The sequence below is a fragment of the Podarcis vaucheri genome, assembly GCF_965113315.1.
Source record: "Podarcis vaucheri genome assembly, chromosome: 11".
Taxonomy (NCBI): domain Eukaryota; kingdom Metazoa; phylum Chordata; class Lepidosauria; order Squamata; family Lacertidae; genus Podarcis; species Podarcis vaucheri.
The window spans coordinates 54,950,946-54,974,357 of record NC_138749.1 but is presented as its reverse complement, the minus strand read 5'-3'; the positions used below and the strand labels follow the sequence as shown (position 1 = coordinate 54,974,357).

General features: G+C 42.6%; 1 protein-coding gene across 5 annotated transcripts in view; it reads left to right on the top strand.

The window, feature by feature from the left end:
- Window positions 1-6,486, top strand: part of CNTNAP4 (contactin associated protein family member 4) — a gene marked incomplete at its 5' end in the record, with an annotated part of 292,590 nt that extends 286,104 nt beyond the window's left edge. For 3 of the 5 annotated variants that reach the window (XM_082241506.1, XM_082241505.1, XM_082241507.1), the window contains one exon: window positions 5,944-6,486. In XM_082241506.1, coding sequence (XP_082097632.1) covers window positions 5,944-6,137 — 194 coding nt within the window. In that variant the 3' untranslated portion in view covers window positions 6,138-6,486. Of the gene's footprint in view, window positions 1-2,446; window positions 2,631-4,609; window positions 4,801-5,372; window positions 5,908-5,943 lie in introns of those variants that run through there. The other 2 variants (XR_014224342.1, XM_082241508.1) reach the window with 2 other exon arrangements.
- Between the last annotated feature and the right edge of the window lie 16,926 nt (window positions 6,487-23,412).

Below are 23,412 nucleotides of genomic sequence, written 5' to 3'. Positions count from 1 at the left end.
CGCCTTCAGAAGAGGTCCAGGACCTCTTCTGAAGGCGGGCGGGGGCAAAAGTCTTTGTCCCCCCTGCCTGCCTTCCCAGGGGCTTTTACATCACCCTGGACAGCGGAGAAGTCCTCCGCTGTCCGGGGTTTTTTAAATGCTGGGGGTGGGAAGAAAAGCCCTTGTCTCCCCCCCCCAGCCTTCAGAAGAGGTCGGGGGACAGACTGTCCCCGGACCTGGTCTGAAGGCGGTTTCCATAGGAACGCATTAATTGATTTTCAATGCATTCCTATGGGAAACCGTGCATTGCAAGACGAAAAACTCGCAAGAAAGAAAAAACTTGCGGAACGAATTAATTTCGTCTTGCGAGGCACCACTGTACTTTCCTGTCACAGTGGTGCCTATTTATCTACTTGCACTTTGACATGCTTTTGAACTGCTAGGTGGGCAGGAGCTGGAACCGAACAACGGTAACTCACCCCGTCACGGGAATTTGAACTGCCGACCTTCTGATCGGCAAGCTCTAGGCTCTGTGGTTTAGACCACAGCGCCACCCACGTCCCTTTTGAATACATTATAGATGGCTTAATCCTGAAAATTTGAGAAGCATGCTCCAAAACCCATTTAAGACTGTGTACAGTTAATTTCAGGGACGCGGGTGGCGCTGTGGTCTAAACCACTCAACCTAGGGCTTGCCAATCAGAAGGTCAGGGGTTCATATCCCTGCGATGGGGTGAGCTCCCGTTCTTCGGTCCCAGCTCCTGCCAACCTAGCAGTTCGAAAGCACGTCAAATTGCAAGTAGATAAATAGGTACAACTCCGGCGGGAAGGTAAATGGCATTTCTGTGCACTGCTCTGGTTTCGCCAGAAGCAGTTTAGTCATGCTGGCCACATGACCCAGAAAAACTGTCTGCTGACAAACGCCGGCTCCCTTGGTCAGTAAAGCGAGATGAGCGCCACAACGTCAGAGTCGTTCATGACTGGTCTTAACTGACAGGGGTCCTTTACCTTTTTTTACCGTTAATTTCAGGTGATGCAACCACTCTGACTCCTGACTGTTGGTCAGAATAGAGTTCAGTCCGACTACTAGGATATAAGATAATCCCCCCCCCCATTTATATCCCTGACACCTTTCCTATTTGACTTATAGAATTCCACTGGGACCTTTTCTGACCCCTTCCTACCCCTCTTATTACATTGACAGTAGCCCTTTTCAAATGTTCAGTGAATGCGTGCATAACAATATGAGAGAGAAAGCATCTCTCTCTCTCTCTGTGTGTGTGTGTGTGTGTGTGTGTGTCTGTAGGCTTCATCCCCATGGTCTTGAAATCTGCAAACTGTAAGTGCATAGGATCTGCACAAACACCTGGTGAACACAGAAGGTGAGGCTATGGATGCAATCATGATTGCCCTCCCTCCATTAGTTCACTGGATGTCTGCAATGACCGCTTACCGGGTCTGGCAGTGGGCGAGGTTTGCGGCCCAACAGACAGCCCCACCATCCTCTTGAAGCCACGCTGCTCCACTGGCTGTTGCTCTGCCCCTTTGGTTGCCGCAGTGCTTGCTGGGGTTCCCAGCAAACCCAAACATTCAAATTTGACCTATCCGTGGTGGCTTGGAGGCAGGGCAAGTGAAGTGGACTGCGTTTGAGCAGGCTTCACATCCGTCCACTCCAAAAGTAGGAAAGGGGGCTATAGCCATAGCTGTCAACTTTCCCCCCTTTTTAAAGGGAAATACCATTATTCCAAATAAGATTCCTCGCAAGAAAAAGGAAAAGTTGACAGCTATGGCCATAGCTGATGCTGGGTGCAATCATGATTGCCGTCCCTCCATTAGTTCACTGAATTTCTGCAAAGGGTTTTACAAACCCAAAGGAAACTAGAATTATTTGATGTTAGATTATCTAATCGTGCCAAATCAAATAAAATGAAAATAATTGACTTTAATTAGATGGTTAATAAAGTGGCAAATATTAGGACAGGCTAAAAGATGAGCATGGCCCCGCAGCTGAGACAGAGGACTGGAAGTCACAAAATCTGGTCAAATTTCATTCTTTGGAACCTCTAGGAAACTGACTATTTTTATCTGTTCAGAAAGAAGGAAGAAAAGTCAAGAATGCCTGAACAATATGTGTTTGGGGACTCAGAGTTCTCAAGAGGATTTCAGTTTCTATGACTAGTGTACGAGCAAGTATAAATCTGTAAGCTTCAGTGATTATTTTTAAGGAGTTATTCTATGAGACTCAGAGTTTTCTGATGGCATTATTTTCCCCTGGGAACAGGGGTGAAGAAAAAGCATTCTTCCCCCCTACAAGTGGTTTCTCTACAATATAATTCAACCATCCAATTTCCATTAAGTTGTGTGGTTTTTTTTTTAAAGGATAGAGAAGAAAGAATAGAAACCAACTGTTATCTTTGATAACCTCTGCTTAACTTACGAATAGCGGGCTTGTTTGTTTTTTGGTAAGGTCATTGGAAACCACCAATAAGTGACAGACTTGAGGAATTTAGTGGAACGAAAACTACCAATTCCCATTGAGAGCTTGAGCATTTAGGATTGGAAAAGGTGAAAAGGATATTTTGCTAAAACAAGAATATGTGCTCGCCTATACAGCTGCTGCAGCTGAAATGATGGCATCCTCTAATCGTTAGGTACCTCATTAAGGACTTATTATCTACATTAATCATTGCCTTAAAGCAAGTTGAACTCCGGATGATAAAAATCTCATATCTTCTGCTTAAATGTTAGGCCAGTCATTGCTGTTTCACATGGCTGAATTTGAAATATTTTCACATATGAACAAAGAAGGTTGCAGGAACATAGGGAAAGGCTTACTTTTCCTGTGTTGCTGCCAATAATTTGTTTGGTTTTGGAGTGTCCACAAGCCAGACATAAAGGCAACAGTTCCTCCCTCATTTGGGGTTTTTCCAACTCCGTGATCAGTTTGGTTAGATTTGTTCATTCGTTCTGGTTCTACGTTTTGGAACTTTCTGATCTTCTTTTAGAGATTGGGCAACCAAAATTATACATAATATTACTGGTCTTGCCATAGATTTATACCTAGGCAGCATGATGCTGGCTGTTTCATTTTCCATTCTTTTTCTAATCAACCCTAACATGGATTTTGCCTTCCTAACACCACTGCACACTGAGCTGATTTTTCCATTGAACTGCCTATCATGACCAACCTTCTCTATCCTGAAGAGTTAGGATATCATTATCTTCTTATTCTTCATTTCCAATGTGCATCGCATTATACTTTACTTGCTTTAAAAGCTTACTTGCAATTTTGGCAAATTTGGTGAGAGTCTGTTGGAACTTTTCATAGACTGATTGAGTTTTCAAATAGTAATGATTTGCCCACCTAACTGACTGCAGATCATTTCTTCATGTTAAATAGCACATGTCTCAGTACAAATCCTTGTGGGGTACTCATTGTGTAAAGGGTGTCCTGGCCAATCTAATCCATCTAATTCATCCAAGTGCTTAACTTTCCTTTAACTTTTCTCAAATCTTTGTAGCTTGGAGGACTGTGATGCTTTGTCACTACAATTCTTTTTGCTCCTCCCTGAGGTTAGCGCCCCACTACCAATCACCAATCCCTATTGCAGTAAACTAGAATAGAATCATAGAATCATAGAATCATAGAGTTGGAAGAGACCACAAGGGCCATCGAGTCCAACCCCCTGCCAAGCAGGAAACACCATCAGAGCACTCCTGACATATGGTTGCCAAGCCTCTGCTTAAAGACCTCCAAAGTAGGAGACTCCACCACACTCCTTGGCAGCAAATTCCACTGTCAAACAGCTCTTACTGTCAGGAAGTTCTTCCTAATGTTTAGGTGGAATCTTATTTCTTGTAGTTTGGATCCATTGCTCTGTGTCCGCTTCTCTGGAGCAGCAGAAAACAACCTTTCTCCCTCCTCTATGTGACATCCTTTTATATATTTGAACATGGCTATCATATCACCCCTTAACCTCCTCTTCTCCAGGCTAAACATGCCCAGCTCCCTTACCCGTTCCTCATAAGGCATCGTTTCCAGGCCTTTGACCATTTTGGTTGCCCTCCTCTGGACACGTTCCAGTTTGTCAGTGTCCTTCTTGAACTGTGATGTCCATATAAGAATATAAGAGCCTGCCTTAAAAAATAGGGTGTGTCACATTGTCCCACAGTTATTTCAGTCCAGCCAACTGCTTCATTTGCTACTATGAACTGTGCACATCAGTTACATCACCTATGCTGTGAAAATGTTAGAACTACTAACATTGGAGGGGGGAAACCCTAAATGCCATTTCATCTCCTGAAATATTAAATGAACTGATAATAGTAATTAAGGTGTAAAAAAAAAACCCTGACTGGAACATTTATAATTATGTTCTCATTGTTCTTTCTTTTTGAATGTTACACCTTATGAATTATGTTCTTGACATTCTGTGGAACATTTTGTACAGGCTAGGACTGCACATACCTACATCAATTTTAAACTGTTGCCAATAGTATAGTGGGCATAAATATACCTACCTAAACTGTTGTCGTTCCTGATTAGGGTAAATTTATAGCCTAGTAAGCAGATGCATATTTGGTTTCAAGGGTAATCAAAGTGCTTTTCTGTTGTCCTGACTTAACGCAGGGATTACCCAAATATTCTGTCAAAGATTTGCCAAAATAATCAGTAATTGGTTTGGCTTCTACATCTCTTGTTGATTTCAAGATGTCAGTGTTACTTGCAGGATATGAGTTGGCCATCACAAATATCATATCACAAGCAGGATTTCTGTATTGCCTCATGACAACCCCAAACAGTGTTTTCCAAAGTAAGAGGTGTGTGAACAGTAATTTATTAATATATTTGTAACAGTAAACTAAGAGGATTAGAGAAACAAAAAGAAGCTTCTAATATTTAAATTAGTTCACACAGTGTGCCACTAGTCATCAAAAACAGAAAACAGATCCACAGTGCATACAAGCATGAATGAGGTCTTAGAAATATACCTGTGTTTCATATGGAAGTCATCTCCCACTGTCATTTTAAGGTGCTTTGGTTGGCATGAATGCACTTCTAGCAGCCTGGCGACTCAAATGGAAGAAAAACACAGTTTGGGACAGGAATGGGGTACCTGTGGCCATCTAGATGATGGAAGTCTGGATTCCAGGTTCTCCATCCCTGTCTTACAGAAAGACGACAACATATATTAAAGCACCAAATAATGATGGCTAAACTTCCAATCACTGGGCAACCATAAACATATATTGCTTTATTTCTCATTCTAAACAATATCAGTTGTAACATTTAGATGGGATTAGACTCCTGAAACATGTGTTCTATGCTTGTGCAGCTGACTGGCTAAAAATCAATTGTGTATAGGTCTCCCAGCTTTTTCTTCCCTGTACAGTCTTCCAGGTTCCATAACCTAGCAGGATTTGTGAGGAAGGAAGGAAGGAAGGAAGGAAGGAAGGAAGGAAGGAAGGAAGGAAGGAAGGAAGGACAGGCATTGCTGCTCATCTGAAGTGAGGACAAACCAGGATGGATTTTTTTCAGGAGCTGAAATGCAGGAATTAAGCTACATTAAGTCAACATTATTTGCACCGCACTTATAAAATTAAACCCAATAACAGGAAGCCATATCAATTTATAGTAAGGTCTATTATAATAGTGCCTTCACTATCTAGCTGTGAATGACTGGTTGATTATCAACAGCAAAATATTATCCCTAGTCATCTTTTGCTGTGGGACAGCTGGCATAACTGAAGATTCCTGGTTCAGACCCCACTGAGGTCACTAGTTGACCTTGGGCAAGTTCTTTCTTCAGCTTAAGTGACCTCGCAGGTTTGCAGTGGGGATAAAAACACTTCATGCACTAAGGAGGGCTGCAGAAATTATTAAAAGTCCTTATTTTTATTACTGATGACTTCTCACTTTGTTCTTTCATGACTTCTCACTTTGTTCTTTCCTTTCTCCCCCAGGTGTGATAGCTGTCGTGATATTTATCCTGCTTTGCATTGCTGCCATAGCTGTACGGATTTATAAAAAAAAGAGTGTATATAAAAAAAAGGAGGTGAAAGGATCAGAAAAGGAGGACAGTGCTGAGACTGCCCTCAAAAGTGAACTCAGCATGCAAAACACAGTCAACGAAAGTCAAAAGGAGTACTTCTTCTGATTCACATTTATGATATAGTTTATTAATAATATCAATGATGTGACTTCCTTGCTAAGCCAGGGGCTCTCAACGGACAAAATTAAAAATTAAAACGCTGTTGCACTCGAAGGACAAGCAAAATGGCTCTGAAACCTATTAAACTGCGTATGTTCAGTTTCACTGATTGCGATGGGAGGCCTCTTTAAATGACATGCATTCCTTAGCTATTATAACGTAAATGCATTTTATGTAACAGTGAATTAGATATTGTAACCAATTTCATTGTTGGTAGTTTTCGGCTGTTCTGCTGTGACTTTCTAGAACGGAAGTTTTAACGTGCATTCTGAACATGGGCTTGGAATGGGGGAAATCGTAACGCAGTTTTGTTTCTTCCTCCCCTCCTTTCCACTTATCCCCTACCCCAGCTCTTCAGGAATGTTGTTCAAATGAACTGTAATGTTTTCCTTTAACCATTTGGGTTACAATCCAAAGCAGAGTTCAGCACAGTTAATTGAGACCATTGAATTAATATTGTCTGAGAGTGCCTATGTCTGCATTGGATTCTGAACCTGATATAATACTTACTTTCCAGTAATCAGCTCAGATTACTGATATTGAATATGTTGTTTCCATTCATGGCTGGCCAGTTCCAGTGTTTGTAGATTAAGATGCACCCCCACACAAAACACAACCCCATGCTGTCTTCTGCATCATTTTTGCCCCCAAGTCAATGTGTATTACTCTCTGAGGAATACTGAGACTGAACAGAGAACAAAGTTCATCTACAGCAGGAGTTGGCAAATTATGGGGCGGCCAGTGGGCACATGCGACATTTTGATAACGTGCCATGGGTGCCAGTCACAAAATGGCTGCTGTGAATGGTTTAGCCTGTCTCAAACTGGGGTGTGTGTGTGTGTGTGTTAATGCCATAATGGCTACCACAACCCAAGGAGAAGTCAAAGGACCACAAAAGGAGAAGGCAGGACCACAAAACGGTGTGTTCATGTTTTCCTCCCATCAACCACCCCATCTGTGGTGAAGAAAGGCAGCTATATTAGCTGCCTCCACACCCAATCTAATGGAGAAGTTATTTGCACATCTTCTCTGTTCAGAGCAGATGTCAGGATGGAGATCCAATGAAATGGGGGAATATTTAATGGGGTGTGGTCAAGGAGGAGAAGGCTGAGCCAGTGCAAACTGGAACTGAGCAGCAAGAGCAGTCCGTCACTTGTGTATTGTGGATTTTGAGGGATAATTATTGTGACCATTCACAGTTGCCATAGAAGATACTGGCAGGCACACTAGTGCCCATGGGTGCCATACTGGCAAACCTTGCTTGATGAGTAGTGATCTCATAACAAACTGTGAGTGTCAGCTTGGTTGTAACCCATGCTGAGTTGATTTTTCAGTGGCTCAACTGAATGAAGTTTCATTGTCTAAGACGCCAGAGCTTAACTCTGAGCAAAAGCATGCCCGTATGTTGTAACAATATCTTTTGACCTATATCTGCAGGCAGATTGTATTGGTGGCAGCAGGTTACAACCTTCCGTGCATTTTTTTTGCAAAAACATGGTAACCACAAAAGGCGAGCAAGGTTCTAGAATTTATTTAGGAAAGAAAGAGTGAATATTTCAAGCCTTTCATTATCTGAAAGCTGTGTTAGGAAGATTTCAGATTCTTTAGAGACCAAGGTTGTAGTTGCAAATTCTGCTAGCATTGTTGGAAACTCCATCACTATGGTAAAATCCCATATTGGAGCAATATGTGCCTGAATACTGGAAACTTGCAGACAGGGCCACTGCTAGTGCCAGCAGTCAGATGCAAATGACACAGACCAGATGTATTACAGGTAAAATACAAAATGCAGCAACTGTGAGTCCAGATGAAGCCAGTGACATGATATAAGATGCTGTTGTCATCAGGTTGTGGAGCAGACAAGGCAGGACACTCTGTGTGGCCACTCACAACCATGAGTTGTTCAGATTAAGGAACCAGCCTTGGAGCAACATTATACAGAGCCAGTTAGACATCTGTCAGTTCCTTAAATCACCTGGTTCGTTTGAGCTGATGAGTACCACCTCTAGCCATTTTATAGATCTGCAACACAGCAAAAACAAGCGAATAACTACGTCATTATGAGAGTTGCCCTGATGACACAGGGTTGGCCCTAGACCCAGCTGACAAGAGTCTCCAGTTTGAGTTTCATGGCACCTTACAACAATCACTTGACTGCCCTTCTCCAAGAAAAGAAAAATTGGATGGGAAGGGGCCATTGGCATGTGATGCCAGTTGTCAGGTGCAAATGACATTAGTATGCAAGCTCCTAAGGTTGAACAGCTCCTTTGTCACTATTGATATGTGTGAATGAAATTTCATTATACAAAATTAACAGAATATGGGTTAACAGCTAAGCATTATGCATAGAAAGCAAGGTACTGACCTATAGTAACTTATTGATTCTCTGCCTCAGCAGTCCCCAAATTATAGACCTAGCTCTTTCTCTCTTCATCTTGCTCTGTCCCAAAGTTTGGACACTAGCAATCTTAACTACAATAGTATATGTGGTCTAGACTTGCCCTTCTGTGCAGTATTCATCATTATGAACTCCCAGGTTGCCCCTAAATGGGCTTATTTACCATGAGAAACATGACAGAAAGCCAAACAATTGGTTGGGTTCTTGAATGCATAAACATTGAAGAACATTTCCAAAAAAAATAATAGCTGAAAGTGGTTTGTGTTTTTCTTGGAACTTTTATGTGGGTATCATGTTCCTAATTCTGAAATTAATTTATATTAAAGCTGAATACTTTCAGCCCCCTCGAAAAAAAATCCAGTTTGTTGGAATAAACATGAAATGCAGGCCTTCATCAACACCTCATTGGTCACAAATTCCCCAGATTCCAAAGTGCCATTGCCTATCCACTAACATTTCAGCCCTATGTGGGGTTTTTCTCAGTCCTACTTACGATGAGGGTGCTTTTTCTGTTCTTCTTTCCTGAGCATTGTACGTGAGCACACACAGAGAGAGTGAGAGAGCTTCTAAGTCAACTGTGCCCTCTTTCTATATCCTTCAGTGTCTTCTCGTCTAGGATTTCATACTCTAGGCCCCTGTCCCATTCAGCTCCTCAAATTCCACCTTTCTCCTTTAACAGAACTCGTTTTGTTTTGTTTTGTTTTTGCTCTTCCCAACAGCAACACAGGACTCCTTGTAACCCCCCGACCTGCCCCAAGTTTTCTCTCCCAACCAAACTGCCTTTTCATATCCTTCACAGAAGCTGCTCTGATGGTTTTACTGACCGGTCATTTATGAAATTATGACATCACAGCAGCTCAGCCAATGGTATGGGAGAACTCACAGCTAACAGAGAAATGACACCTTAAATCCCATTAATCTCACTATATCAACTTGAAGCCTATATCCACCTTTAACAAACACATTGTGGCAAAATATTTTTCTGGCCAGATTCAGATTCATCAGATGCATGACAAAAACATGTCACAATCAAAATGTGTTACTCATTTTGAAGTTGCCATATGCTTTTGCTGCAACAGACTAACATTACCCTTTTTTCCAAGGCTGAAGTTCTCGCTGATGCATCTGTTGCTTCTCTAGAATTGTCCCCTATCCAATATATACAATTAATTCATGATACTTGAATGTGCTAGTACACTTGCAGCCAAACCCTATCAGCTAGATGGTTAACTCTGATCTTATTTCTTTGATTATCATCCTGCCACCTTGATGTCATTCATGCTTCCGTTTTGCTATTATTATTCCGTTTTGCTTGGATCCACTTCTCTTACATGTCCAAAGAACTCAGACCATTGTGCCAGCCCCAGGTCCATTCATTTTAGGGAATGAGCTTAGGTTCCTCATTGTTTCCAGAAGCATTCATTCAAGGTTATTATATTGCTGCTGTGACTAAATTGTGTTAAATCAATCTCTTTCACTCTCAATCTCTCTCACACAAACACACTTTCCCCCCTGAGAGTGAGAATCTGTCACTAAAAATATCCAATCAGATTGTTGTCCCTTAAAGGCCAGGCACTTAAAATTGTTGTTGCCATTTTACCAACTTTCAAAGGCACCTTCTACATTATTCTTTGAAAAAAAAAAACTTAACTGTGAATAAGATGAAAATCTACACTTGATTTACTACATCATTTCCCTCTGATCTCTTATATATCTGAAGTTCATGTCATTTTTTTTAAAAAAAATTCATTTTTATGTCTTAAGGAATGGTTATTTAAAGCTGCAATCCTAAACCCACCTAACCAGGCAGTAAGCCACATTGGATTCAATGGGACTTACTTTTGAGTTGATATGTGTAGGATTGTACTGCAAATATTCCTTTGGTGGAATTCCTATAAACACTGACCTGGAAGTAAGGCCTTTTAAAAAATTGGATTTACTTCTAAGTAGACATGTATGGGATTACATTGTTTGGGTACTTTTCATAAAGGAAAGAAAATGTACCAGGAAAGTCCCTACATCTTGTGCCAGAGAGTATAGATTTTTAAAAAGAAAGAAAGAAAGAAAAGAAAGGGAGAAAGTCTAAAGGATATCACATATTGTTGGTAGAGGGGGAAAGGATACCTTTTTGGTTTTATCTGAAGGAGTTTAGACGATCTAGTTTGATTGAATGCTTATTTGTCTATAGTTGTATAGTGTAAAATAACAGTTTCTTACAGGAAGCTAATGCCCATTCATATTTTGAAAGCCAGAGTTCACAAGCGCATATGTCTACCTATGAATGCATATGTTACAGGCCAGATCTGAAAGATGAACACGTTTAAATGGGCCCAGGTGAAACTAGAAGTGCCTGTTACCTTTGGGCATATGTTAATGGAAAGACTGTAAATAATGTTCTAGGTTGACCTGGGGAACGTCACTACATGCTGACAAAGGCTTTTCTATAAATGCCTTGTCAAATTATCAGACGTGTCCCAATAGCCATTTTCTCTTCTTCATCTCCCAAGGTTTTCTTGGATATTTCTGCATGTGCGCAAATCTGTCAGATGGGCTCAAGGTTCAGAATTTGCCTATATGACACCTACAAATTCAGAGGAAGCGGAGCAGCAGCAGCTGCTCTTTTGCGTCTTCATTTATCAATATATATGGCCAAATTCACACTGAGGCTTGTAAAGCTGTGTTTGGACTGTACCATTTCAGACTATGGTTGATGCTTATATGATCGAAAGTTCTCCATACGAAATAATAATCATAATAGTAACCTGCCATAGAAAACTGGTGTGTTGGAGAGAAGGATTCTAACTTAGCTAGTTCAAAGTTCTTATGTTCTTGCTTTTTGTATGGACTGATTCCATCATGTGAGCCCCTACCTCCACTCTGCAATGGCACTTCCCAGAGGCCACACTGAAAACTGGACCTAAAAAATGGTGGCACCAAACTGCACTGATCCATCACAGACCATCTCTGTCCTTCCCCAGATCTTTTTGCTCCAGTTTGTAACTTATTGCCTCTCTGTTAATAAACAATCAGTTTTTAAAATAAAGTGAGGAAAATATTTTTTCAAGAATTTATATTAAAAGTACTGAGGACGATACGATGATTCTTCCTTTTTCAATCAGTAAAAAAACATAGACGTGCACACGACATGCTAGTGAGTGTGGTTCTTTACACTTTTGAACTGAGCTGAACTGGCGCACTTACAGCCATGTATTGTTTGGGGTGTACATTCTGCTAACAGGCGAAATTGTGTGAGGCCCAAAGCATATTGGGAGGGTGTACATAAAGCTTTGTGCTATGGTCTGAACTTCTCATTGCTGTTGCTGTTCATATCCAGTTGGTTACTCTGATGTGGTTAAAATTCCTCCATCTCACATAGAAACCTTTTGAAATGCACCCCTCTTTTGGCCAACCAGGTATTCATCAACAGTAATCCTGACTGCACCCAAAAGGGATGTCTTAAGGCCTTAATAACATCTAGAATCCTACACTGGTTAACTCAAGGAGGACAGCTGAAAATTGCCCTCAAATTGCTTTATTCACACTTTGGCAATTTTTGTCACAATTCAGATGTGTCTATCCCTATTCCAACAATTTAGAACATTTCAAGAAAAATATCCAGCCCAGCATAAAACCTTACTAAACTGGTTGATCAAGCCAGTTAGTAGGCAAGTTCTTATCTGAGAGACATAGGATGTGGGTGGCGCTGTGGTCTAAACCACCGCGCCTATTGGGCTTGCTGATTGGAAGGTTGGCGGTGCAAATCCATGCAGTGGGGCGAGTTCCCGTTGCTCTGTCCCAACTTCTGCCAACCTAGCAGTTCGAAAGCACACCAGGGCAACTAGATAAATAGGTATCGCTGCGGCGGGAAGGTGAATGGCGTTTCTGTGTGCTCTGGCTTCTGTCACTGTCCTCCATGCACCAGTAGCGGTTTAGTCATACTGGCCACATGACCCGGAAAGCTGTCTGTGGACAAACACCAGCTCCCTCAGCCTGAAAGAAAGATGAGCGCCACAACCCTTTAGTTGCCTTTGACTGGACTTAACTGTCCATCTTACCTGAGAATAAGTGTTGTATAGAGGTTGGTCTCTGGTGGTTGGAGAGCCCCCATGATGACAAGAGATGGAGTTCTTTCATAAAAAGATGTTCCTTAAACCAAACCCTGCATTGATATAAACATGGTACTTTTCTACGGAGAGGCTGCTCCATTCATTTCATGGATGGAACACATTACCATTTCCTGTTAGTAGTATTTGTACTGTGTGCATGGCTGAACAATCCCATGACCAAAGGAACAAAAATTGCTTATCTATTAGTCCTTTTATTCAGCCAGTGGAGCTCCCCATTTAAGCTTCAAATTACTTTTTATTATATTACCGCCTGTAGAATAAAAATAATAATTATCCACTAGTTGATCTCCCATGGGTGATCGTTGAATACTTGCACAGCTGTGAACCTAACTACAGTGATGTTCTAGCCAATATTTGTCAGGATGAAAACAGTGTTAAGACAAACTAGATTGGGATGTATAAGTGCAACCTGAGTGCAATATTTAAAACGTGATGACTCAGCCCACATGGTCAAACAACATGGGAAAGGAGCCAAAATTTGTGTCCAATGGCCACATCTTGTCACCTGTGCTTTGGGCACATATGAGGTCCTACGCATGTATGCACATGGCACTCCTACACACAAGAGTTTTTAATATCATTGGAATAGCTGTTACTTCACCAACAACAAAACAAATAAGCATATAAAAATGGAGGAAACTGGGGACCCATTTCCCCCAAGAAAGAAATTTACTTACCCACAGCCAGGGTACACCCTTGTGCAAATTAATTGAAACAAAGCATGTTTCCTATCTTACTCGTAATCCTGTACTCAAAACAAACACGAAAAGTCAGTTGATCATTATGGTGTTGGAAGCCTGCAGCCAATAGAAGGAATGATGCGCTCACCACAATATATTGAGGTTCTACGAAAGAGAGTTATTCCAGAGCTGGAAAAGAGGTATTCTGATGGTACTGGGATATTGCAGCAGGACCTAGCCCCTGTTACACATCAAAAGTGGTGAAGAAATTCATGACAAAGTACTTGATTGGCCAGGGAATTCCCTGGATGTAAATCCCACTGAGAATTTGTGGGCTATATGCAAAAGTTGCCTCCGTGCTGTAGACTTTACGACTATGGAGAAGCTCATTCAGGCGCTGATTCAAGTGTGGTACAGGGATCCAAAAATCAACAATGACTGTTCAAAACTAGTAGACTCCATGGCAAACCATGTTCAAATGCTGCTTAAAAATAGCGGAGGTCATATCGATTACTAATGTACGTATATGTTAGTTTTGTACATGTATATGTGAGTTTTGTACAATACAGTGGTGCCTCGCAAGACGAAAAGAATCCATTCTGTGATTCTCTTTGTCTAGCGGTTTTTTCGTCTTGCGAAGCAAGTCCATTGACGGATTAGCGGATTAGCGCTATTAGCGCTATTAGCGGCTTTTAGTGGCTTATCTGCTGATCGGATCAGCTGATAAGCGGCTTAGCGGCTTAGAAAAAGGGGGGAAGGGAAAAAAAACAGCAGGAACTCGCAAGACATTGTCGTCTTGCAAAGCAAGCCTATGGGAAATTCGTTTTGCGAAGCACCTCCAAAACGGAAAACTCTTTCGTCTAGCGAGTTTTCCATCTTGCGAGGCATTTGTCTTGCGGAGCACCACTGTAAACTACATTGTTTGTTTCAATTACTTTGCACAAGAGTGTAGGAAATTGATATCAATTAGCTTATTCATACTAATTAATTAACTGCTTGAAGAAAGCTGTGGAAAAAGAGTGCAATTTGGTAAGTGACTAATTTAAGAGTGCCTCCTGATGATACTATTCAGTAGACAATGCCCATCATCATTCCTTGATAATTGAAGTTCTCAAGTATCTACCATTCTATAAGCAAGCTGGAGCTTGAACATGATTTCCTACTTACACATCAGTTGGGAAGACAGGCGAACTAATGCCCGTGTACTGGAAGAAGCAAAGATCACCAGTGTTGAAGCAATGATTTGTTGGACTGGTCATGTTGTGCAGATGCCCGGGCCTTAGTTTGCCTACCCATGCATTAGGTTCTGCTGTGTGCTTGCCTCCAGGTTAAATACCTTACCACCCACAGCTAACTGTCAAGAAAGTGCCCAGATCTATGGCTCCCAGGCATGTCCTAACCCAAAACCTTTTGCGTGTTGAGTCCCACAATGCCACCCCAAAAAAATTCACACATCAATTTTTGTTTAAGGTTTTTGGCATAATTTTGGCCACAACTTTATTAAAAATACAAAAAATGTGAGTGGTTGCTTAGGCATTGGTTATGACTATCTGTCCTTGCCCCCAGGGACAGAGCTGGCCTTCCCACGGAAGCCAGCGTGGGAAACAAGTATTGGGTGATAAAATGAAGCTGGCCATCAGTCCCTCACTTCTCACCCTCATGTTCCTGTGGGGCTTGCACGGCCCAAGTCCGATGCCAGGGACAAGGACGAAAAGAATGGCAAGCCCCTGGATTCCTTTAATGGAATTCCCTTTTCGCACCACCATTGGAGGGGTAGGCACTTACCCCTTCACCAACCAATTTTAACCAATGCCTAACCACCAACCTTACAAGTTGTGACGATTTGCTACGCAGTAGGCAAAAACCAAATGGCACCAGCCAATCAGCCAGATGGCAAAATTCCTACCAGGCCCCTGCTCCAAGGCAGACGACCCCATGACAGGCATAGCAAGGTCAAGCGATCAAGAACCCCCCCCCCCATATAAAAGGGAGGGTGGGCGGGTGATCCGGTGCAAAACGGCCAAGAGGACGCCCAGCGTTGGGCGTCCTGTATTTAAAGACTCTGACCCCTCCTCCAAATTGGCAACAATCAAAACTCTCCAGCAACCCAATTTTAACCACTTAATGGCTTGGGTTTATCCCAAATCTGCCCAGCAACAGCAGGGTGGCTTGTATCCCCCAACCGCAACACGTGCTCTCCGTTAGGGAGAACACGCTTTAGCATTATATAGCCAGTGCAGGAGATTTCAGGAGAGTTGAGGTTGGGGAAGGTGTCTTCTGTGAGTCCCAAACTGTATAAAAAGTATCTTGTTGTCCAGATTCAACGAAATCCTGAACATGAGTGGTCCTGAGGGCCTGGTGATACACAGTGTATGTCCACACTTCCTGCCTAGCAGTTTAGCACGGGGAAACAGAACTTTCTCTGCACAAAAAGGTTGCGTTAAGGATGAAAAATCTTTCTTGTTAAAAAAGCACAGCTCATCCTCTCCCGAGTGCCATACCAGAGCAGGCAAACTCCCGTTTAATTGAACTGTTCAGTATTTTATTAAAGAAGCCTTAATTTGGCTGCAGAAAGCACAAACGAATCCCTGGTGTTTCTGATCATTTAATGAGATTGAGCATTCTCCGGCAGAAAGGGGGGGGGAAGATTTCAGGAATTAGTATTAAATAAAAGGATAAACAGTATGATGGCTCTGCAGACCTCTCAGAGTTTTCTTTCTCATTTTCTTTGACATTTTAGACACATGATTTAATGAATCCAATAATAGAGAGGGCAGAAGGTGGAGAAAATAAGTCAGATAATTTTTCTTTAACTTGTCCCTCAGAGGTGCATTTGTTTAGTAGTGGATTTCATTTTCATAATGATTTTTAGTCACCAGTTGTGACACAGCATCAGTTTAATGTGGGTATCAATGAACCTAACTTTTCTTCTTCTTTTGTACTAGGAAGGGAACATGCTAGATTAGGGTTATTTAAAAATAAAATATGAGTAACAATTCTTCCCAATAGCCAATGCCAATTCAGACATTCCTTTTGCGTGTTCAGACCCAGAAACCTCCCCCCTAAATAAATTCACACATGACTCAAATTTTGGTTTTGGTTTTTGGCAGAATTTAGGCCACAACTTTATTGATTACAGAAAGTGACTGGTTGCATAGGCTCTGGTTCTGTTAGCTCCCTGCACCCTTGCAGATAGTGCTGACCCAGGGCACCAGCATAGGTCAGCCAAGGGTGAACACCTGGCTAAGCGGAAAGCTGGGAACGGGCTAACTCCGCCACCCAAATGTCCCCCTGGACTCAGGCAGGGGCACAACCCCCTCTCAGGGGTTGACTAAACCATCGAATCCCTGGACTCCTTTAACGGGATACCCTTCACATAGGGATGGCGAGAGCGTTCTCCTATCCCTATCTCCTGAATCAGAGCCTATCCACAACCTTACAAGTTGTGATGATTTCCTACGCGGCAGGCAAAACCGAAATGGCAACAGCCAATCAGCCAAGTGGGGGAAATTCCTGCCGTGCCCCTGTCCCAATGACACATGACGGCATAGCAAGGACAAGCACAAAATGCCCTAAAAATAGGGAGAGGTGGGCTGGTGTTCCGATGCACGAGCCGAAAGAGGAAGCTCTGGGTCACGTGCATGGGCATAAATAGCTCCCTCGAACCATTTGGACTGTGTCCCATTGGCCAGATTGTACCCAGCTTCGAGGGACCTACCAATCGGGTGTTGTGGCTGTCCAAACGTACCCACCCACAACACAGGGTGTTGGTTGTCCAGGTCTCACCGCAATACGTGCCCTCTTTAAGGGAGGACCTGATTTTTGGTGAGAGATGTTGATAACTAAGCACAAAATACATATGCGGTCACTTGAGTTCTGAATATGTCTATAGGTTTGCCTACAATATGCACAGAGACGTTTCCCAATCCTTCTCCAGCACCTCAGTCTGGATCTGGAAAGAGGTCTCCTCCTCCGCAGAAGTTTGGCACTAGCTTTAACACGCAGTCAAATATGGTGGACTCCCTTGCCTGTACGTCCACCCCTAGAAATAGAAATAAAGCAGAGTCGGGGGTAGACTGGGTGGACTGCAATTTTTGGTGCCAGGGTTTTGTTTTAATTCCCCCCCCCAATGAATTAAATGAATGCATTCAAAATTCAAGCCCTAGGTCAAAGCCTAATTTGCACTGATGTGATAAACCTGTGTCTGAGCTGCGCCACTCCGGTCTGTAGGCAGGGCCCACAAAACTGAAAGCTCCTCTGTGCAACAACAAACAAGCAAAATCCCTGCTTGTAGAAAACTAGCCTGTTACGTTAGCAGTTTGATGGTTTCTTAGAACGTTTTGGCTATAATAGTCTGACATACACACATAAACTCATGCATGCATGCAAACTCTTTAGATGGTAGTGTGAAATTTCTTTGCGTACTTCAAAACGTAAAAATTCCTTCCAGTAGCATCTTAAAGGTAAAGGGTAAAGGGACCCCGACCATTAGGTCCAGTCATGACCAACTCTTGGGTTGCGGTGCTCATCTCGCTTTATTGGCCAAGGGAGCCGGCGTACAGCTTCCAGGTCATGTGGCCAGCATGACTAAGCTGCTTCTGGCGAACCAGAGCAGCGCACGGAAATGCTGTTTACCTTCCCGCCAGAGTGGTACCTATTTTTCTACTTGCACTTTGACATGCTTTCGAACTGCTAGGTTGGCAGGAGCAGGGACCGAACAACGGGAGCTCACCCCATTGTGGGGATTCGAACCATCGACCTTCTGATTGGCAAGTCCTAGGCTCAGTGGTTTAACCCACAGTGCAATTGGTATGAGCTTTTGTGTGCATGCACACTTCTTCAGATACCTTCTTCTTCAGAAGTCTGAATGCACACGAAAGCTCATACCAATAACAAACTGAGTTGGTCTCTAAGGTGCTACTGGGAGGATTTTTTAAATTTTGTTTTGACTGCAGCAGGCCAACACGGCTACCTACCTGTAACTTCAAAATGTAGTAAGCCAGCTCTTCTATGTGGAGTGGACCTTCTTTTCATTCTGCTGAGTGGGACTCTGGACTTCTGCCCCCAAATCCTGCTCTGATGGCATCAATTTCACAGAGAAATCTGGGCTAGATCTCTTTTCTTCCAAGATCCTTTGGCACCAATATTTTTTCCTACCCATGTGTGAAACAAGGGCAAGGAATCGAGCAACAGACCAGAGCTACGACCGGACTAATAATGGTCATGTTCTGAAATGGTTTGGAGGGGCATCAATAGAGGGTCTTGCACCGAACCATTTATACTTATTCAAACACAGGCAATTTTGATTCCCTTTTCCTGCTTTCTGCGGTGTTGGGAGGTAGACTCATAGCTCTTGCAATCCTGGCATATAATTAAACCCAAGAGTTTTCTTTCTTAGGGTATCAACGAACTCTAAAATGCTGTAATTTTCCCCTTCTTTGTAATGTACTGCAAGGTTACAATAATGATAGGAACTCTGAGCACAGCCACTTATCCCTGATGCCTCCCACCCTACAGCAACCATGTTGGAGTTGACAGTAATTGACACAGAAAGCATCCAGCATCTTCTAGGCTGATCCAGGAAGAACTAGTTATGAATATGAACCTCAAGACAGTATTGAGCTTTGACAAAACCTTGCTTCTAAGTACTTCGAGTAATTGCCGTGATTCTTAACAGTTTTTGAAATGCACCTTGTACTTCAGAGTTTTTATGTTCCTGATGTTGTAACTTGATAAAACCATTAACCTTTCCACTCTATCCTTTCTGATCCATTCAAATGATATACAGAATAATGCTTGTGATTTATGAAGTTTAGTGAATTATTATTTGTAGAACGCTTTGAAGTTGAAAGCCTAGATTTCAAGGCTAGGCAGCGTTACAATAGCACAAAGCACCAATCTCTAAGATTTCAAAAACCGTTTCTCTGAATATGTATTAAACGAGGCTCACTTCTAACATAATTGATTTCCAACAAAGTCACACTTCTGCATAGGGAAAAATTACATGAACTTTGCATTGATTGGTGCAAATGATAATCACCACACACATATAAGCACACTTCACTGTGCATACACTGAATGTGTGAATGATGATCAGTTAGCGAAGCTTGAATAATTTGTTCTTTGCCAATTCCAATATGAAGCAACCTGATCCGCAACTCCTAATGTTTCAGATATTTGGGCCCTGAGGCGTTTAGGGCTTTCAACACTAGTGTGAACTAACTGTACGCTCCACACAAATACAATATGTCTCCCAATGGTGGTTTGGCATTCAGTCTATTCCCTCAAAATTATAAATGTGCTCTTGCATGCGCACACATGACAATTAGGTAAGTCAGAAGGAAATCTCTTTGTTAGGGTATGACAGCTATTTAGTCATTTGCCCTTGCCAATTTGACGTTGATATATTTTCAAGTAACCATGAATACACACTAAGATACTAGCTCTGCCTACTTGATTTTCATTACTTCGGAAATGAGGCTCAGTTTCAAACATCAATAATTCAATAATATTGGCCCTTTCACTTTCTCCTATACTTTGTGGATCAATGACACTTGGTGACTATGTCAGCGTTGCAACATAATTAGCTCAATTAGCCACTGAATACTACTGTTGATCAACAACAACATCAAAATTAGTACCTGCATCGGCACTCCTAATCATTTCATTGGAGCTTCTGTGGAAGATGCTCTCAGTTGATAATGCTCAGCACTTTGCAACACTTTTCAGCAATACTGACCTCTAAGCTATTGAGGAATTAAATACAATGGTACCTCTGGTTAAGAACTTAAATCGTTCCGGAGGTCCGTTCTTAACCTGAAACTGTTCTTAACCTGAAGCACCACTATAGCTAATGGGGCCTCCCGCTGCTGCTGCGCCCCCGCCACACAATTTTTGTTCTCTTCATGAAGCAAAGTTCTTAACTCGAGGTACTATTTCTGGGTTAGTGGAGTCTGTAACATGAAGCGTCTGTAACCCAATGTACTACTGTAAAATGGTTGACGTGTTGTTGCCCTTTTTTATTTTACTCTTATAGGCATGTGGGTAAAATTTTGTACCTAGTGGTTGACGGCCTTATTGGAATCTTTGATTTTGCTTTTTTGGTATGTAACGGGGTGAGCTCCCATTGCTCGGTCCCACTCCTGCCCACCTAGCAGTTCAAAAGCACGTCAAAGTGCAAGTAGATAAATAGGTACCGCTCTGGCGGGAAGGTAAACGGCATTTCCATGCGCTGCTCTGGTTCGCCAGAAGCGGCTTAGTCATGCTGGCCACATGACCCAGAAGCTGTACGCCAGCTCCCTCGGCCAATAAAGCGAGATGAGTGGCAACCCCAGAGTTGGCCATGACTGGACTTAACTGTCTGGAGTCCCTTTACCTTTAAGAGCTCAGTAAGGGATAGAAGTCAGAGCTGGTTTTCAGAGTATCTCAGCTGCTGCTATGATTAAGGGGGGCACTGTTTCTCACTGAGATTACATGGGGTTTCCTCCTCTTGTGTAACCAGGCAATATCTTTGGAAGAGGCAGGGCAGCGGGCCACTTAAATGAGTCAGTCACCCCCAGAGGCAGCCTCCATTTCCTTGTGGTTTTTGGATGAATTTGCATCTTCCTTTGACAGTATATAAGGTAAACCCTCAAGACAAAGCAGACCCACATAAAGCCATCCACCGCCTAGTGTGATTTCCAAATTAATCCCCAGCTTTTCTAGTTATAAACGAACAAAGAACAGACAAATGTCACCTTTGGTTATGGTGGGTTCCTTGGAAGTTCCACGCTATCTGATCCCTCTGCTCCTTCTCACTGAGAACAAAGTGTCATCATTATAATGTAGCAATTTTGTGATTTCTCATCATTTTTATAAGAAAATATTTTTTTAAAAAAACACACACACCAGTTTTCACTTTTTATTTTAAAAGCTTGGCTTCCCTGCTGTTTTCCGAAATAGTAACATAGCTGGAAGACACACCATAGCAGAAGCAAGGGGATGAGACCCAATGCAGCTTGATGTCAAAGGAAAAAGGGTATGTAATAAAGGTGCTGTTTCAGAAATAACAAAAGCTTTTGCTTGTAATGATCATGGGGAAGAGAAATTCATATGTATGCTGATATTTTTTAATGTTAAAATAATAATATATCAATCCACAAAAAAGTTGTTCCACAGAGGTGACCATATTGCATGTTTGATCTTTGCTATTCATTCCCCAATCGTCCTCTCCCTTCCAATGTTGTCCTTACAAAGTTGACCTTCTAAAAATGTTCCTTGTTGTTAAATAACTTCATGCTTACCACCAGATGTTCACATCATTCATGCCTGCATACACAGCACAAAATAGAAAATAAAATGAGCAGGGAGGTTAAGCCAGAGGGGGAAAGCAAAGGGAGGGAGAGACTCCAACATCCCGGTGCCGAGGCTGGGTTGCTGCTATCTTTCCATTTACACAACTAACAAATCGAATTGCAGCAAAATTTTGCAGTGTGGAGTGGTTCTCTTTCAGGGTTGCAGCAAGCCAGCCATGTTTCATTCTAGTTACCTCCTCAAAAATAAAAATAAAAATAGTCAAATAGTATTGCATGACTACTGGGCATGCTTGGATCTTGTGTGTGTGTGTGTGTGTGTGTGTGTGTGTGTGCGCGCGCGCAGAGCCGTCTTTCCCATACAGCTTAGTGGTGCCTTGCGCCAGGGCGCCAGCCTCTCAGAGGCACCCCAGTGACTGGGGGAGCTGCCCGGCTTTGCCGGTGGCCTCCCCTTTACCTGCACGACTGCCAGCTGCGCCCTGTCAACCATATGGCTGGTGGGTGCGCAGCTTGCCTCCCAAGCCTCCGTGGGAAGAAAGTGATCCCCGCAGAGGCTTAGGATGGAAGCTGCCCCCCCATGGCTGGCAGTGTGTAGCTTTGCCCCCCCACCCCACTATCCATGGTAATTTGGGGGTGCTGGGTGGATATTTGCACCACAGTGCCGCATCTGCTAAAGACGTCCCTCTCTCTCTGTGTGTGTGTGTGTGTTCCTCCCACTATTAAAAATAAACACGTTGCTGCTGCTGACAAGGGTGTGGCGATCACACACAGGGCCCCCAGACGTTTGACGGTCTATTGACCCTGTGCTGCCACTGCGATTGCTTTTTCTGCTGCCACCACCCCGTATCTCACAGGGACACATGGAGTCCAGTCAGTTGTTAACATAAACAAATAATGAAATTTATTTTTAAATGCAGGAACAAGCTTATGGTTACAGTTAATTTTTCTCTTGTCAGTTTCTTATTCTTAGTTCCTAACAACTCCAAACTGATTGTTCCAACTATCTATCTGACTCCACCTAACAATTCCTCTCACTCTCTCATAATACAACTTTACCAACCCACACCTAAACCTCCCTCTTCCTTCTTCAACTCCCAAACCTCAACCCTCAACTCCCAAACCTCAACTCAACTAACTTTCAAAACCTCCCACTCTAACTTTTATTCCTCCCTTGCATTCTCACTGGCCAATCGCATCACACCTATTTTAACCCTTTCCTTAAGACCCATCCTAGGAAGCAAACGCCACAAAGGGTTATTTAACAATCAGCACAAGTGATAGTTAAATATGAAGAGTGGAACCGGGCTCCTAAGAGTCCTGCAAGTTTCTGCCTCCTACAGTCGATTTGTGTGAGCAGCTTTATTTAATCCCAATAAATCATGGAACTGGATTTATCACATAGCCATGGTCTCTGTCATCCCCGCCGTTGTCCTCTGGAAATCTGGGAATTCCCCCCAAGCATTCAGACGTCACTTAGCTGGAGATGCTGTTATTTTGACTAAATAAGGTTCCATACTTGAAAATGGATTCACCATTAGCCAGTGGTGGTTGGTAGGCAGGTGGAGAGTTCAACAGAAAGTGGAAACATAGCCAATGACTAGCAAAGCCAAGTAATTCTGCTTTTGTCCTAATCCTACTCACTGCTGAGTTCTACAAAGAGCACATGTTTATGAAGTTTTTAGTGTTCTGCAGTTCCCCTCAGGTTTGTTTTAAATCACAACTGGC